Source organism: Marmota monax, unplaced genomic scaffold (genome assembly GCF_021218885.2).
Source record: "Marmota monax isolate L192 unplaced genomic scaffold, Marmota_monax_Labrador192_F-V1.1 WCK01_AAM20220418_F8-fsc00190, whole genome shotgun sequence".
Lineage (NCBI taxonomy): Eukaryota > Metazoa > Chordata > Mammalia > Rodentia > Sciuridae > Marmota > Marmota monax.
In genome coordinates this window covers 661,400-677,759 of record NW_026693010.1, presented here as the reverse complement: position 1 = coordinate 677,759, position 16,360 = coordinate 661,400, and the positions used below count along the sequence as shown (strand labels likewise).

Here is a 16,360-nt window from a genome sequence, read left to right as displayed (position 1 = left end):
ATCCAGAACTTGTAGAAAAAGGTGCTGGGGGATGGAGGATCACGAGACTCAGCTGAGACTTGAATCTAGGTCTTTTCCAAGTCCTGGGTCCTTGCCAACTCAGTGCTCTGATGGACAATCAGCAAGTAGAGAGAGATGCCCTGTGTCTGATTAGACCTGCAGGCATATTTCAGTATTTTTAGCTCTTCAAATTTTACAGGGTTTTTGTTGTTGTTGTTGTTGTTTGTTTTGTTTTGTCCTGGGATTGAATGCAGGAGTGTTTTACCCCAATCCTTTTATTTTTATTTTCAGATATGGTCTCATTAACTTGCTGAGACTAACCTCCATCTTGTGATCTTCCTGCCTCAACCTCCCAAGTAGCAGGGATTATAGGCATACAACACCCCATCTGGCTATACAATTTATTTTGAAAGTCTGGCTACAACACCAATAATTATTTTAAGTGTTAAATTCTATGGCAGGCTGCTTTTGATGGCGTATGCATGTAAACCCATGACTCAAAAGGCTGAGGCAGGAGGATCACAAGTTCCAGCCCAGCCTCAGCAACTTAGCAAGGCCCTACGCAATTTAGTGAGATGCTATTTCAAATAAAAACTGAGAGACTGAAGTTGTAGCCCAGTGGTAGAGTGATTGTCTAGCACATATGAGGCACTGGGTTTGATCCTCGGCACCACATAAAGAAAGAAAGAAAGAAAGAAAGAAAGAAAGAAAGAAAGAAAGAAAGAAAGAAAGAAAGGTATTGTGTCCATCTACAACTAAAAAAAAACTAATAATAAAGCTGGGCACGGTGGTGCACACCTGTAATCCCAGTAGCTCAGGAGGCTGAAACAGGAGGATCACCAGTTCAAAGCCAGCCTCAGCAATGGTAAGGCACTAAGCAACTCAGTGAGACCCTGTCTCTAAATAAAATACAAAAGGGCTGGGAATGTGGCTCAGTGGTTGAGTGCCCCTGAGTTCAATCCCTGGTACCCACCCCCCAAAAAATAAATAATAAAACTTGGTGTGGTGGTGCATGCCTGTAATCCCAGAGACTCAGGAGGCTGAGGCAAGAAGACTTTAAGATCAGTCTCAGCAACGTAGTGAGGCCCTAAAAACCTTAGTGAAAAAAGGGCTGGGGATGTGGCTCAGTGTTTAAGTGCCTCTGGGTTCAATCACCAGTAACTCCCCAAAATTTTTAAAATAAAAAATAAATAGGGACTGGGGTTGTGGTTCAATGGTAGAGCACTTGCCTAGCATGCATGAGGCACTGGGTTCAATTCTCAGCACCACATATAAATAAGTAAATAAAACAAAGGTCCATCAAAATCTAATAATTATAAAAAAGAAATGGGGCTGAAAATATGGCTCAGTGGTTAAGTACCCCTGGGTTCAATCCTTAGTACTAAAAAGGAAAATTAACAAGTAAATAAATTCTATGGCAGAACAGAATGGGATTGAGAGAGTAATTTCATCTTCAAGATGAAATTCTGTCACTTCCCTGCTCCCATTCCTGCTAGATAACCAGTGCTCACAGGCTAAAGCCTAACCCAAATATGGACATTTTGACAAAAAGATGTCTCTAACTCCTCCCAGACCACTCTTCCATCCCCATTCTTGGTCCCAGCTGCAATGAACTATCCACCACAGACCTCGAACACACAACAATCTGTACATATTTGCAAAGTCCCTTTCCTCCCTTCCCCATTCACCCGTGTACATCCTAGGATATAGTCCTCCTCTATCAGGAAGTCTTCAGAGACACCCTCAGATACTTTGTCCTTCTCTACTTTCCCAGAAATTTATGAGAACAGTTTTCACAAGGCCCCACCATTATCTGCTTTCTATTTCCTTCAATGAATTCTTCCTAGTCTTTACTTATGTCCTTTGGGTCTATATACTTTGTGGTGCTTCGAAAGACCAATAGAAAGTATAGTACAATCAACACTCAACCCATATTTGTTTATTATTAATTGCTCTCAAACATTATGCCAGATTTCCCCAAGTATGATAGCCCTAAATATAAGATAGTGTCAAAAATTCATGGGAATACTTTCATCCAGGTCAAAGAACACATTCTTGTTAAACTGAACACACGTTTTGAACAACAGTTCACTTCTACCTCAACAATTCACAAAGACACCAACTACTACCTCCTGATTCTATCAAGCTCCCTGGGTATCACTGTACCTAGAACTCTCTGCACGCTTGATGCCAAAGCTCATTTTCATTATGTGTATAAGGATTTCCTGATTTGCTCCTTATCTTTCCAACTCGATTAATTACTCTGCTTGATGCCATTTCCTTCCTTTTCTCCCACTAAGTTACAGTAGCCATTTTGTCAAATTATATAGAGGCTAAAATAAGCTGACCTCCTCCTTAAACCTGAAGTGTTAACTTCTCTAAAAGAAAAACTGAAAACAAACTTAGGATGAAAAAAGATGATGTGGCTACAAAATAACTTAAACCTAGCGAAAGCTTCTTCATAAATCCTGCAGAAGAAACTCCTTATTCCATCTTGTCCATCACTGGTTTCTAAGTGGGTCATGAAACTCAAGTGGAGTAGACCCTATGGCAGCAGTTGATTCTCATACTGGAAAGTTCAAAGGCCAGACCAGAGCTCCCTGAGGGCAGCAACTGGGTCCACATGGCAAACCACAGTATCCTTAGGGCCTGGCACAATAGCTGGCACAAAACATACTCCAATAACTACCTGCTGAATGAACAAATACTGGATGTAAATCGAGTCACCAAAAAAGCAAGGTCAGAGGTCTATCAACATGCATTATATCTGGGTGTAGGAAAGTTCAAAAATTCTTACAGGTTAGAAGACCAGGACTCAACAGTGACAAGGGGCTATAGCAGCTTCATGGTCAGATTCTGCCCATGCCTGAGATCTGGCCATCGGAATTTCCCAGAATTCCCTTCTTTAAAGATTCCAAGACCTTGGCTGCAAGGAAGCAGTCAACCCCAAGTGCAACTCATCATCCCAATAGATGAGAAGAGGGTGTATCCCACATTCTACCAACAAACCGAACAGAAGTGACAACAGAATAAAACTCCCCTATCTCAATGAGAAAGAGCTGGAAAACAAAGAGCAGGTAAGAGAAATGGAAGTCAAGTGGGAGAAACTAAAGTAATGAGAAAGTCAGAAGACATAAGAAGGGACCAGTGGAAAGAAAAAGAGAACTACACGGCTGAAGCAGGAAGATCACAAGTTGGAGGCCAGGCTCAGCAACAGAGCAAGGCCTGTCTCAGGGCGGGGACTAGGAGTGCTGCTCAGTAGTAGAGCGCCCCTGGGCTCAATCCCCAGTATCAAAAAGAGAGGGCAGCACCGATGGAGGGGATGACAGCAAGGCTATTTATTGAGATCCCTGCACCAAGCACTGCTTTACTGCAGGCACTGGCCCACTTAATCCTCCCACCTCCCCCGACACAGACGCTGTTATCTCCACTTTACTGAAGATGAAACGGAAGCTTTAGAGAGGTGGCTGCGCTTGCTCCATCCCACTGCTGGGAAGTGGCAGCGCTGTGACCCGACCCCGGTTTTGACTCCAGGGTACCCCACTCTGCCTTATAAACGGATTGAGAGGGGAGTCACTTAACACCTAGGAGTCAAAGCCTGCTGAGGCGGGGGCGGGCGGAGGCAGGGACCCGGGCTGGGCGGCCCGGGGGACGGATCACAACGTCAATCACGCGGCTGAGGCGCCTGGAGCCCCGAGGCGGGTGGGCACCTGGGCAGCGAGGGGGAAGAGCAGGGGCGCGCGGCGCGGGCCCGGGGCGGTGTCGAAGGACCGGGCTCCGCCGAGTCCCCTCTGCGGCCCGCGGGCCTCTGCCAGGCGCTCCGTGTGCTAGGGTGCTGGGTCCCCGCCGCTGCGCGCGGGCGGACGGTGGCTCAGGGCAGCCGGCGAGCAGGCGGTGGGGACCCCAGGGCTGAGGCGAGGGGACGTCGGCCGCCCGCGGCGTGGCCGGACTCACCTCCCGCGGCAGCCCCTCCGGACTCGTCGGCCCCGCGGGGCCCGAGGAGGCGGGGATGGACTCCGGGCCGCGGGGGCCGCCGGGAGCCCGTTCCCTGGGCAACCGGGCCGGCCTGGCGAGCGACCACCGACTCCGCCGGGGGCTAGAGCGGCCGAGCCACAAGTGGCGGCGGGCGGGGCGGAAGTGACGCTAGCGCTTCCTGTGAGTGGGCGGGGCTTGGGTCTCCTTCCCGGGATTTCTGCCGACCGCATGGAAGGTACGTGAGAGGGCTAGATTCCGGGTTGAGGAGGCTATGGGCGTCAGGCTTTTGGTCGCGGGCCGGGCCGGTTTGATTAAGTGCTGTGGTGCCTTGCCCAGCCCGGTGTGCCGGCCCCGCGCAGCCTCTGTGGTCGGCCTGGGGCCATCTTTGCTGCGCCTCCGTTTTTTCACGTGTGGAGTGACAGCTGAACGGATGATGTGTGCAAAGGAGTGTCAGCAACCTGACGCTCGAATGGTAATTATCGTCATTATTTATTTATTTATTTGGCGTCACTGGGGATTGAGCCTATGGGCTCTCTGCCACTGAACTACATTTTCAGTCCTTTTTTATTTTCTGAGACAGTCCTCTAAGTTGCTGATGGCAGGTGTGTGTAGAAAGCCCCTAGTTTCAACCTCAGTACCACAGAAATAAATAATAAATAGCAGTAATGGAGCAAATTGGGCGCCAAGCCTTGCATGCCCATCACCTCCAGAAACTCTTACTTGAACTGTCAGTGAAGGTTGCCAGAACATTCTGCTTGTAGAGTGCTCACTGAGCACCAGTAATGTTTTAAGTCAGCTCCATTTTGCAGTGAGAAGCCCTGGCATGAAGGGGATAAGTAACTTAACCACTGGGTTATGCCTCATCTGCCCTGTTCTGTGGCTCTGATTACTGTTCTCTCCCTACTAGCCTGTGAGTTTCTTGAAGTTGAAGCTGTTTTTTGGTTCCTAAGTATGTACTAGTATAATGCCAGATTCGTGGGACCCCAGTAGACCTCCAGGAGCCAATTCTGATGCAATCACACAAGAGTCTTTATTGCAAGCTGGAGCCTGGACTTTATTGCAAGCTGGAGCCTGGACTGCGTTTCTGACGCAGCTGTCCCAGGGAGTAAGCCCTGGTGCTTTGTCCAGTGAGATTTTATAGGTTTTGGGGGGATACTCTATGCATCACAACGTCACACAGGCAAATCATTCCATACCGCAGGAAAATCAAACAACAACTCTTAACATTGATTAGCACATTCAATGGCAGGAACAAGTTGGGTAGGGATGTTTGGTTAGTACAAGAGGGGGATTCGTTTGAACTGATTGGTTTAAGCCACGAGGGAGTACGTGCTGAACTACATGGTTTCCCAACATGTTATACACCACCATAAACTACTGGGGGGGGGGTCATCTGGCATCCCAGGTATTTTCCCTGTCTCATGCTGATTGGTGGTTGCTGGGGGGTTGCTATGGGTTCTCACCTAGGCTAACTGAGTCAGGGACACCTGGTGCAGCAGATCTCTCCTGTTATTTGCAGACAAACAACTCAGCAGTGTGGTTATGTGCCTAGGAGTGCTCTGTGGGTTTTTCCAAGGACAAGGGCCATGCCCCTTTCCTTGGACAGGCCTTGAGGTAGAAGCTTTTTTCAAAAAGGAGTCACATCAGTTTCTCACTAGGTGCCTGGCAAGCAGACAGTGAATCAGATGGGATCCTCATCCTCAGGAACCCCTCCTGGGGAAGAGAAAACCTTAGACAATTTCACTACAGATGATGATAAGAGCACTTCCTCCACCTAACACATTTTATTCAGCACCTACTATGTGCAGAAGGTATGAAAGGGAACAAGATAAACAGAGCCTATTCTGGTTGGACTCAGTCCAACAGGGACTGAGGCACCTCGCTGCTGAATGTCAAGATACCTGAAGCATAGGATGTTCCAGTTACTAGTGCAGTGAGTCCTAACCCACCTTGGGGGATCCAGGAGACTTTATGGAAATGATTTTCTAAAAATCTAAGATCATGCCATTGCCCTCCTCCAAGCACACTGCTTGCTCTCCATTGTACATAGAACAAGCCCAAACTTCCTGTCTTGGCATGCAAGGTTCTAATTGTGAGGTCCCCTCTTAACACACTACCCGCTCCCCTCCATTTTATCCTAGCCATACTGAATCTGGACTGGTTCTTGGTCATTTATCATCTCTCGCCCCTTTGGAAAGTCATTTCCACAGCAATGGCTATCTTATTCAGGCACTTCATCCTTCATGCCTGACATATTGTAGGCAGCCAGCAAACATTAGTTGTTTCAGAGTGAATGAAGAACCAATATACTTAAAAGAAGAACCCTCTAGAATGCCAGGTGATTGAAGACACACTAATAGCAGAAACATTCTAATTCATGTTGAAGCTTATACAGACCCAGCACTGAGGCACGGATTGCAAGTGGGAAAGGATCAAGCTGAAGAAAGGTGTGCAGACTTGGGTAACAGGGCCTTGGACATCAGATGATATACTGACCCTTGCCATGGGCCAGCCCCTCACAGCATTACATAGGCATCTACTCTCAGCAACACTGTGAAGCAGATACTATTTTTATGAGTCTACCCTCCAAACCATACAACTTTTGTGTGTTCTGTATTCCTCCAGGGCCATGAAGTGTCTGTTGGGTTCTCAGTGGAGAAGGGAGTGCTGGGGTAGAACAAACTGCCCGGGAGGCTCTTGGTGGTCTGGGGACTGCTTCCTCCAGACAGTGGGATCTGGGTTTGGCTTGAGGGAGGCAGCACTAGCCTGAGAAGGAAGGAGCTTTTAGAAGAAAAACACATGTGCAGAGGCCTTTTCAGGAGCTGCTAGAAGCTTGGCACAGTGGTGCACATTTGTAATCCCAGTGACTCAGGAGCTGAGGTAGGAGGTTTGCGAGTTCCAGACCATTCTTAGCCACTTAGCAATGCCCTAAGCAATGTGGCAGGACCCTGTCTCAAAACATAAACAGGGCTGGGGATGTGGCTCAAGTGGTAAAGCACCCCTCGGTTCAATCCCCAGTACCAGAACAAAAACTGCTAGGTTCACTTTAACTGGAGATCATGAAAACTGGTATTGCCAAGAGTGCCAGGGCCTGATGGAGCTGGAACTTCCTCCTGAGCCCCAGGAAAGGCAGAGGCGGTCTCGTCAGGATTCCCTTTGCATCTCTGGTGTCCTTCCTTCTCAGTATCTTAGAAGCTCCAATGAGCCACACGTCTCTGAACAAAGTGCCTGAGACTGGAGAGTGGGAGTACTAAGGAGTCAAGCCAGATTATCCTTTAGGAAATGGAATGGGAGCCATCTAAGGGTTCTCGCAGAGAGTTACAACTTCACTTCCAGCCTTTGAAAGTAGTTAGAATGCCAAGGTCAAAACTTTGTGGAGGGCTGGGGATGTGGCTCAAGCGGTAGCGCGCTCGCCTGGCATGCGTGCGGCCCGGGTTCGATCCTCAGCACCACATACAAAGATGTCGCGTCTGCTGAAAAAGTTTAAAAAAAAATAAAAATTCTCTCTCTTTAAAAAAAAAATGTTTTAAAAAAAAAAAACTTTGTGGAGCCATTAAGCTAGGAAAGGATCAGCTATATCTGATGTGTCTTTTAAGTAATTTTTTAAAGTTTTGGCTTTTCTTGTTTTAGAAACTTTCATGTTTATCCAGACCTTAGCTTTTGTGACATTTATTTGTCTAGTTGACAAAGAATGTTAGTTTGGGGCTGGGGTTGTGGCTCAGTGGCAGAGCACTTGCCTTGCCCATGTGAGGCACTGGGTTCAATCCTTCTCACCACATAAAAATAAATAAACAAAACAAAGATATTGTGTCCATGTATAAGTAAGAAAAATCTTTAAAAATAGAATGTCAGTTTGTTGACAGTTAATAAGACATGTGTCCTCCGACTATGATCATGTTTTCCATAATAATTGTGTTTTTCTTACTCCTACAGCAAAGACTCTTGGAGTTACAACACCCAGAAAGCCTGTCTTGTCAGTCAGTGCAAGAAAAATTAAGGACAATGCAGCTGACTGGCACAATTTAACCCTGAAATGGGAAACCCTCAGTGATGCAGGTTTTACCACCGCAAATAACATTGCCAACTTGAAAATCAGTTTATTGTAAGTACATTTAGAGTTCCTCACACTCTGAACCTTCACCCTTAACCATTGGGCAGAAGAGTCATGGGAGTCTTTTAGGGTAAGAACTTACCAGGATAAATGAATTTAAAAATTAAATAGTAAGCAAGAAAAGCAGTAAATTATATATGCAAGTATGAAGTGTATATGAGCATTTTTTTAAGTACTTGAGCTTATGTTTATTTATTGTATATACACATTTTTTTTTTTTTTTAATATTTATTTTTTAATTTTCGGCGGACACAACATCTTTGTTTGTATGTGGTGCTGAGGATCGAACCTGGGCCGCAAGCATGCCAGGCGAGCTCGCTACCTCTTGAGCCACATCCCCAGCCCCTATACACATTTTTTGGAGGGGTTCCCTTAATCATGGAGCTTCATCCCCAGCCCTTTTTATTTTTTATTTTGGGACAGGGTCTTGCTGAGTTGCTTAGAGCCTTGCTAAGTTAATGAGGCTGGCCTCCAACTTACGATCCTCCTGCTTCAGCCTCTCGAGTCACTGGGATTACAGGTGTGTACTACCACACCCCACTACTTATTGTATATATCCATTTTAAATACAAAGTTATGCTATGTATTATTCATGGTTACATCTGTGTATAAACTTATAAAAATAGGTTAAAGGACCAGACATGGTAGTGTACTGCTGTTATCCCAGCCATTGAGGAGGCCAAGGCAATAAGATCACAAGTTCAAGGCCAGCCTGGGCAACTTAGCAAGACCCTGTCACAAAATAAAACATAAAAAGGGCTGGGGATGTGGCTCAGTGGTAGAGCATCCCTGGGTTCAATCTCCAGTATTGAAGGGAAAAAAAACATGATACAGGCTTAACTCACAGTACTGGCACCTTCTAGGACGAATGGTTGGGTGGTAAGTAATGAGACTTCATGTTCAGACTGTTACATTTTCCTTGTTTTCAAAAATTTTTCTTCCTGCTCTTGTTGTTGTTGTTGTCATTGTTGAAACTAGGTATCACTCATTGCATTGCCCAGGCTGATCTCGAACTCTTGGGCTCAAGTGATCCTCCTGCCTGGTCTTCCCAAATAGCTGGGGCTACAGGTGTGCATCACCACACCCAATTTATTTTATTTCTTAAAAAAGACAAGGGACTTATGAAAAATTATTAGCAGTTGCAAATTCTAATTAAAGGCTTTGCTTTATTCTATTTTTTTTAGTTGAAGATGGATGTAATACCTTTATTTTATTTATTTTTGTGTGGTGCTCAGGATCAAACCCATTGCCTCACGTGTACTAGGCAAGCGCTCTACCACTGAGCTACAACCCAGACCTGCTTTATTTTTGCGTTTTTCCTGTATAAGATTTTAATTTCTCAAAGTTACAATTTTAAAATACCTAAACACCCCGCAGCTTGCCTCTGTCTACTGGCAGAGCCTTCAGCCCCTGGCTCCCCGCTGGTTTCACCAGCCTGTGCTCTCCTAGAATGGCCATGCACATCATGGACTTTAACCCATTATTTGCTATTTTATCCAGGAGTAAAGACAAGATAGAATTAAATAGCAGCAGCCCAGCTTCCAATGGAAATGAAGAAAAGATGTATCCACAATATGATAAGGAGCTTGAGGTGCTATGTGAGGAACTACAGGCCACCTTGGATGGTTTGGTAAGACCTACTGGCCACTTGTGGTCACTGTCACTGGGTCCAGTGGACCTCTTTGGGGTTTGCTCGACCATTTCTGGCATTTAACACCATTGGTAATTCTTTGCTTCTCAGGCTTCTCTGATGCTCTCTTCCTCTACCCATCCCACAAATCTTTTTTTTTTTAATTTTGGAACAGAAGTGATGAGTCCTGCCTCTTGGGGTTGGGCACATCTTTTAGTTGTTGATAGACCTTTATTTATATACAGTGCCAAGAATCAAATCCAGTGCTTCACATATGCCAGGAAAGTGTGCTACCGCTGAGCACCAGCGCCAGCCCCTCATCCCACAAATTTTGATGTTCCCCAAGATGTGGCTCTGGACACCCACTCTTTCTGCACAGTACATTGTCCAGGGCATTTCGTCCACTTCCAGAGTCCACAGAGCGAATGTTTTAGGCTTCATGGGCCAGACCATCTCTGTCCTTGTACTGCTCAACTCTGCCTCGTAGGGCAATGGCAGTATATATAAGCAAATGGATGTGACTATGTTCCCATAAAACTTGGTGGATGTAGAATTTGAATTTCACATGATTTTCATGTATCACAAAATTCTATTCTTCTTTTGATTTATTTCCAATCATTTGAAATGTAAGCACCTTCTGAGGACAGAGTATGTATAGACATTATTTGTAATTCTTCCACATGGGAACTTTGTCTCTTCTCCCTTATTTGTTAATTATTCAATTTGTCAACTATATCAGTTTGGACTTGAAAGGTATTTACTTTATACTTTGGGTTGTGATCCAAATCTATTTTATTTCTTGCTCAGATTGTCCCTACTTTGGCCATTGGGAATGCAGTTGGCTCATATGTCCCTTTGAAAGTCTCTCTTCACAGTGAAGTTTGGTTTGGTTGTGGATTTTGTGAACACTCTGCATTTGCTGGCATTGAAAGATGTTCCAGGCTCATCTTGTGCACGTCCTGCCTCAGTCTTAGAATAATAAGTCCTCATTCTATGTTCAAAAACCGAATGCTGAGATTGTAAAGCTATTATTTTTTTCCTATTTGCCTCCTAGCATTTGGAGAGAATAATTTCCCAGACTCAGCTTCAGTAGTCTTTATTTAGGGGGATGGGTGGGGATACCAGGGATTGAACTTGGCCACTTAACCACTGAGCCACATCCCCAGCCCTATTTTGTATTTTATTTAGAAACAGGGTCTCACTGAGTTGCTCAGTGCCTCACTTCTGCTCAGGCTGGCTTTGAACTGGTGATCCTCCTGTCTCATCCTCCTCTGCCGCTGGGATTATAGGTGTGTGCAACTGCACCCTGCTCAATAGTCTTTAATAAATTTGACCTTGGGTGTTGGTGCACTCCTTTGCCTGAGCTGGACTCAGTCTCTCAGCAGTCTGGGTTCGCTTCTGGAGACACTCTTAATGCTGAAGTGTGAGCATGGTCTGCTGCTAACATGTTATCAGTTCATACATGCATGACCTTGTCCCTGTTGATGGCCAAGCTGCAAAATTGGGCATGGCCCTTCTAGCACAGGGTCATGGCTCCAGGATTTTCCTCACTTTCTTCATCTTTGTAAGTTTTTCTTAGAGTCAGGGAGTTGCCACAGGATGCAGAGGAAAGCACAAAGGATTGGGTGTTGAGAGACTTGGGGACAGAAGGCCTTATTTCTATTCAAGTTTGGCCTTATTCTTCCTTAGTTCAACCTTGAGCAGTTTTCTCAGCTATGAAACAGAAGTGATGAGTCCTGCCTGAAATATCAAACCTAAGATTCAAGAAAGGAATCTTTAAAAATCAATGTTACCAGGCTGGGGTTGTGGCTCAAGTGGTAGAGTGCTCGCCTAAGACACGTGAGGTACTGGGTTCGATCCTCAGCACCACATAAAAATAAAATGGAGGGGCTGGGGATGTGGCTCAAGTGGTAGCGTGCTCGCCTGGCATGCGTGTGGCCTGGGTTCGATCCTCATCACCACATACAAGCAAGGATGTTGTGTCCGCCGAAAACTAGAAAATAAAATTAAAAAAAATTTCTCTCTCTCTCTCTTTAAAAAAGAAAAAAAAGACTGATTAAAAAATAATAATAAATAAAATGGAGATATTGTGTCCACCTTAAAAAAATAAAATAAAAAATAAATATTTAAAAAAAAATCAATGTTACCTAAATTTAGTGCATGCCCCTTCAGAGGTAATTTGAGGTGGTTGGAAGGACCACGTGCAAGAAATTAAGATTTTGATGATTCGTATGTTTTTTATTTCCCCACCCCATGCTCATAAAGTCAGTTATGCCAGGAGTTAGAAATTTGATCTTAGTAGACCTGTGCTACTTAAATCTGAAATCCTAGTTTCTTCTATTTATTTTAACCTTTTTTTGTGTGTGTGGTGCTGGGGATTGAACCCAGGGCCTTGTGCATGCGAGGCAAGCCCTCTACCAATGAGCTGTATCCCAGCCCCTTCTGTTTATTTTATTTAACAACCACTCATATAGCTCCACTAGGGGCTTCCAGTAGTCACTCCCCCATGAAGGCAGACACCACACTGGCCCGCTCTGTGCTGTCTCACGTACACAGCAGGGGTGGCTGTGCGAAGGGGGCCGTGAAGCGGCTCAGGATGGAACCTGGGGTCCGCTGGAGCACTGCCATTTCCTCCTGTGTCAAGTGAGCAGGCTGCCATTCAGTACCATCGTTTTATAAATAAGGAAATAGCCTCAACAGGCTTTCAGTATCTGAGTCAGAAATTAGTTTGTTTTATGCTTCTCTCCCATGTTTGGTCCCATAAGAGCAGCAGACCCTGCCCTGGAATTCTCCAGGTCTTGCTGAAACATGCTGTTTAATTGTAGTGCAGTGGAAGATAGCACGCTCTCTACTCCAAGACTGGAAATCCGGGGCTTATTGGGGAAGTAATCCAAACTGATGAAACCATAGCAGCTGTCCATTGCCCTGCAAATTTGCTCTCCGTGGAGTTAGTGGCATTTGGTTATTACAGTTTGGGCCTCAACAGAAGTACTTAGCTTTGAAATCTAGTGAATTTGAAACTGATTTCAGTTTTCAAATAATATTTAGATTTAAAATAATGTTCGCATATTCCAAATTGATATCTTTTCAGACCAAAATACTGGTGAAAATGGAAAAGCTGTCTTCAACTACCAAGGGAATTTGTGAACTAGAAAATTACCATTATGGGGAGGAGAGTGCTCGGCCCCCTTTGTTTCACACGTGGCCTACGACCCACTTCTGTAAGTAGTTCTTGTGAGTCCATGTTTAGGAGGATAGAGGTCAGGAGAGGATTTAGTACCATTTAGATTAGATGAAGGCATCTTAGAATGAACATTTCTTCTAGTTCTAATTACCTAACAGCAAAGAAAATTCAACGTAGAGACTTATGATACAAGTTGCTGTTCTTGACTCTTTAAACCCAATAGAATGAAGTCCACCTCCTCTGTGGAGGCAGAAATTCCTCTTTTATTTATTCTTTTTTAATTGAGGAAGAAATTGTTTTGTCTGTTTATTCAAGATGACTGCAGCCAACCTCATAGAAAAGGACTATTTAGAAAAATGTAATCCATCACTTAAGCGCTTTAAGGCACTTTTTTTTCTTTCTGTGACTGGGGATTAACCTGGGGTGCTTTACCACTGAGCAACATCCCCAGCACCCTGCCCCCTTTTTAAAAATTTTTTTTATTTTGAGACAGGGTCTTGCTAAGTTGCTGAAGGAAGGGAGAAAAGAACAAAATTGGCTGGCCTAATAAGCTGGTTGTAATACTGTCAGTTTGAGGCAATTCTCCTGTCATGGTCACTGCAGGTCACCTACAGGTTAACACAAAGGCCTGTGCTTATTTTTGATCTCGTGCTCCTTGCTGCATAGCTAACGTTCCTAACTGGCACCAGCCAGAGTGATGGACACACTCCTCCTCCTCTACTGCAGTACTGCTGTTGGTTCTGGCTTTTCACCAGGAGCCTCTGAAAGCGTGGCTCCTGGATTGAGCTGCTTCCTTGAATGGCTGCTGGTGAGGGAGACTTGCTTCTGTTTCAGATGAGGTTTCCCGCCAGCTCTCAGACATGTACAGGCAGGAGCTGCTCCTGAAGCGTACTGTGGGTGCAGAGCTGGCGCACACAGTGGACCGGGACCTCATCCTGAGCTACCTGTCAATGTGGCTGCACCAGCCCTACGTGGAGAGCAGCAGCAAGCTGCATCTGGAGAGCATGCTGCTGGAGACAGGGCACCGGGCCCTGTGACCTTTCCACTCAGCTTGGCTCCAGACCACTGACATCTTCCCTGTCCCCCAGTGGGGGGGACATGGTGTTGTGCCCAGGACTAGAGCCTTCTCTCTGGCCTGGCTGCCCACCAGCCTTCGTGGGGTTCTGGACCACATGGCAGCTTCTGTGGCCTCTCCAGGGGTGCTCACCCCTGCTGTGGCCACCCTTCCTTTTTGCCTCGTCTACCTGTCATTCCTGACCTGATGAGTTCCTGAACAGAGAGACTGAGGGGTCCGGTTTTTGTGAGTTAAGTGTACTTTATAGGTCACTCACCTTGATGTAGAAAACCCCTCATTACATATTTTTACTTTATACCTATCTGTATTTAGATTTTTATGAGCACATATTCTATGATTACAACTAATGTTTAAAATCTTATAGCGTCAACTGGGTAAAGTTTGGCATCATGGAAATGAAAACTGCCAACAAAAACACAGCCATGGTCTGCATGTCCAGGATGGGACAGGCCAGTGAGAAGTCCTCTGATCCCAAACCATGCACATTCCATGGGACTGTGTATGCTGTGAAATTGAATAAATGTTTAATTGTGGTGTTGTGTTAGCTTCTTTACATTTAATCATTAACATACTACTTATCTAAGTTATCAAGACCATTTAAACTTTTTTTTGAACTATTTTTTTTTTTTAAGTTGTCAATGGATCTTTCATTTTATTTATTTATTTATATGCAGTGCTGAGGATTGAACCCAGGGCTTCACACATGCCAGGCAAGCGCTCCACCGCTGAGCTACAGCTGAGCTACTCGGAACCTTAACTTATCAGCCCAAGACTATTTTAACTTTAATTCACCAAATAAGACTTACTTGTAGAATTTATGGCCAGGAAAACCTCAGGAAATCACTACTTCTGATTCCTCCATTCTTTTTACAACAGGCCCTGTCATACAGTCATATGACAGTCATACAACTGTCCAAGGTTCTGGACAGTAACTGGCAGTCCCAGGTTTGCTTTCATTTTTGGACTGAACCCAGGGGTGCTTAACCTCTGAACCACTTCCGCAGCCCTTTTTGTATTTTATTTTGAGACAGAGTCTTGCTAAGTTGCTCAGGGCCTTGCTAAGTTGCTGAGGCTGGCCTTGAACTCATGATCCTCCTGCCTCAGCCTTCCGAGCCTCTGGAATTACAGGCGTGTGCCACTACCTCTGGCAGATTTGCTTTGATTTAGTTCCCCTGAACTTATTAGGTAAGCACTCCACCACTGTTGACCCATCCTCAGCCCTTAATTATTTTTTATTTTATTTTTTATTTTTTTGGCCATACTGGGAACCAAAGCATGAATCTAGCCAGGCCAGCATCACCTGGACTTACTAGGACCATGAGTATAGCCCCAGCCCGTTTTCTTTTCTTTCTTTTTCTGCTCTGCTTTTTCCTTTTTTGCCAAGCTACATGCTCAGCTGAGTGAGGGGTTCAGACAGACATAAGATCCTGCACAAAGACTGTGGACCCAGAGGGAAGACTGACTTGCAGAGAGCACATGCACCAATGTCACTTCGCATCACAAAATAACACAGGGTGTACATGCCTGTTCAATTCTGCCATACCTTCCCAGAAATATCCCCCTGGGCAATGTGGGCTTTAGCCTTATGAAGCCAAGGTTCTGTGGTCCAAAGAGCAAATGCTGTCAGAGAAATAAAAGTATGCCCCCAATAAAAGACTGCATGTGACAGAAGTATTTTGAGAGCAAGTGAGGATTTCTTACTGTGCAAGCTGACCTATGAAAAGCACCTAATAGCAACATTTCTTAGGATTTCTCTCTTCTCTGCCTTTGCTGTACTAAAATCCAACTATCATAAAAGTGGACAGTCAGACACCTTATAATCTGGATGCCCCTGGTTAGCATTTGGCTGGGCTGCTGCTATCCTGTCGTAGGCTCCACTGCAGGCCTAGATGCAAGGCTACCGGAACCAGCTACAGAGTGATGGGCAGGACGGGGCCCAAGAGTCTGTGCTTGTCAGCTGCCCACCTGGGAGAGGTCTTGGCATGAGGTCCATCAGTCATGTTTCACAAAGTATGAAAACTCAGAGAGGAGCCTGAGGATTTGATACTGTGAATGCAGGCCTTCAAGGGCATTTCAGGAGCTCTTGATGATATGTGCCCCAGGCGCCTATCAGAAGTTGCTCAGGAGAACTAATAGGATTGATGCTGCTAAGGCCAGAGAAAAGTAAAGAGCTAAATAATGAATAAAAATAATGACTCTGCAGAGCAACTTCTATTGGGAAGGAACAAGGAAGAACTCTGAGGCCATTGTGGCATTTAAAGTTTAGCAAAAAGATGGCTCCCAGGCGCACAGATCCTGTTCCTCCAGAAACCCTGCCAAATGACAAGAGGCACATGAAAACTCTGGAATCCACCTAGACAGAACATGATTGGAGAAGGATAACAC

At 45.2% G+C, this 16,360-nt stretch overlaps 2 protein-coding genes across 4 annotated transcripts in view; one reads left to right on the top strand and one right to left on the bottom strand.

The window, feature by feature from the left end:
* Positions 1-4,089, bottom strand: part of Tecpr2 (tectonin beta-propeller repeat containing 2) — a 79,456-nt gene extending 75,367 nt beyond the window's left edge. For both annotated transcript variants that reach the window (XM_046453057.2, XM_046453058.2), the window contains exon 1: positions 3,955-4,089. The gene's annotated coding sequence lies outside the window, so the exon portion shown is untranslated. The remainder of the gene's footprint in view (positions 1-3,954) is intronic.
* Positions 4,090-4,144: 55 nt separating this feature from the next.
* On the top strand, positions 4,145-14,508 carry Cinp (cyclin dependent kinase 2 interacting protein). 2 transcript variants are annotated; one of them, XM_058582218.1, is made up of 6 exons: positions 4,222-4,447; positions 7,909-8,077; positions 8,510-8,606; positions 9,587-9,716; positions 12,808-12,937; positions 13,735-14,508. In XM_058582218.1, the coding sequence occupies exons 3-6, from the start codon at positions 8,545-8,547 to the stop codon at positions 13,935-13,937; spliced, it is 525 nt and encodes a 174-aa protein (XP_058438201.1). In that variant the 5' UTR covers positions 4,222-4,447; positions 7,909-8,077; positions 8,510-8,544; the 3' UTR covers positions 13,938-14,508. The 2 variants fall into 2 exon arrangements, with proteins under 2 accessions (XP_046309029.1, XP_058438201.1); XM_046453073.2 differs by lacking the exons at positions 4,222-4,447; positions 8,510-8,606 and adding an exon at positions 4,145-4,210.
* The last annotated feature ends 1,852 nt before the right edge of the window (positions 14,509-16,360 follow it).

Coding starts and splice junctions, on each gene's coding strand:
- Cinp (XM_046453073.2), top strand. Junction 9,717..12,807: donor AGGCCACCTTGGATGGTTTG/GTAAGACCTACT, acceptor ATATCTTTTCAG/ACCAAAATACTGGTGAAAAT. Junction 12,938..13,734: donor GTGGCCTACGACCCACTTCT/GTAAGTAGTTCT, acceptor CTTCTGTTTCAG/ATGAGGTTTCCCGCCAGCTC.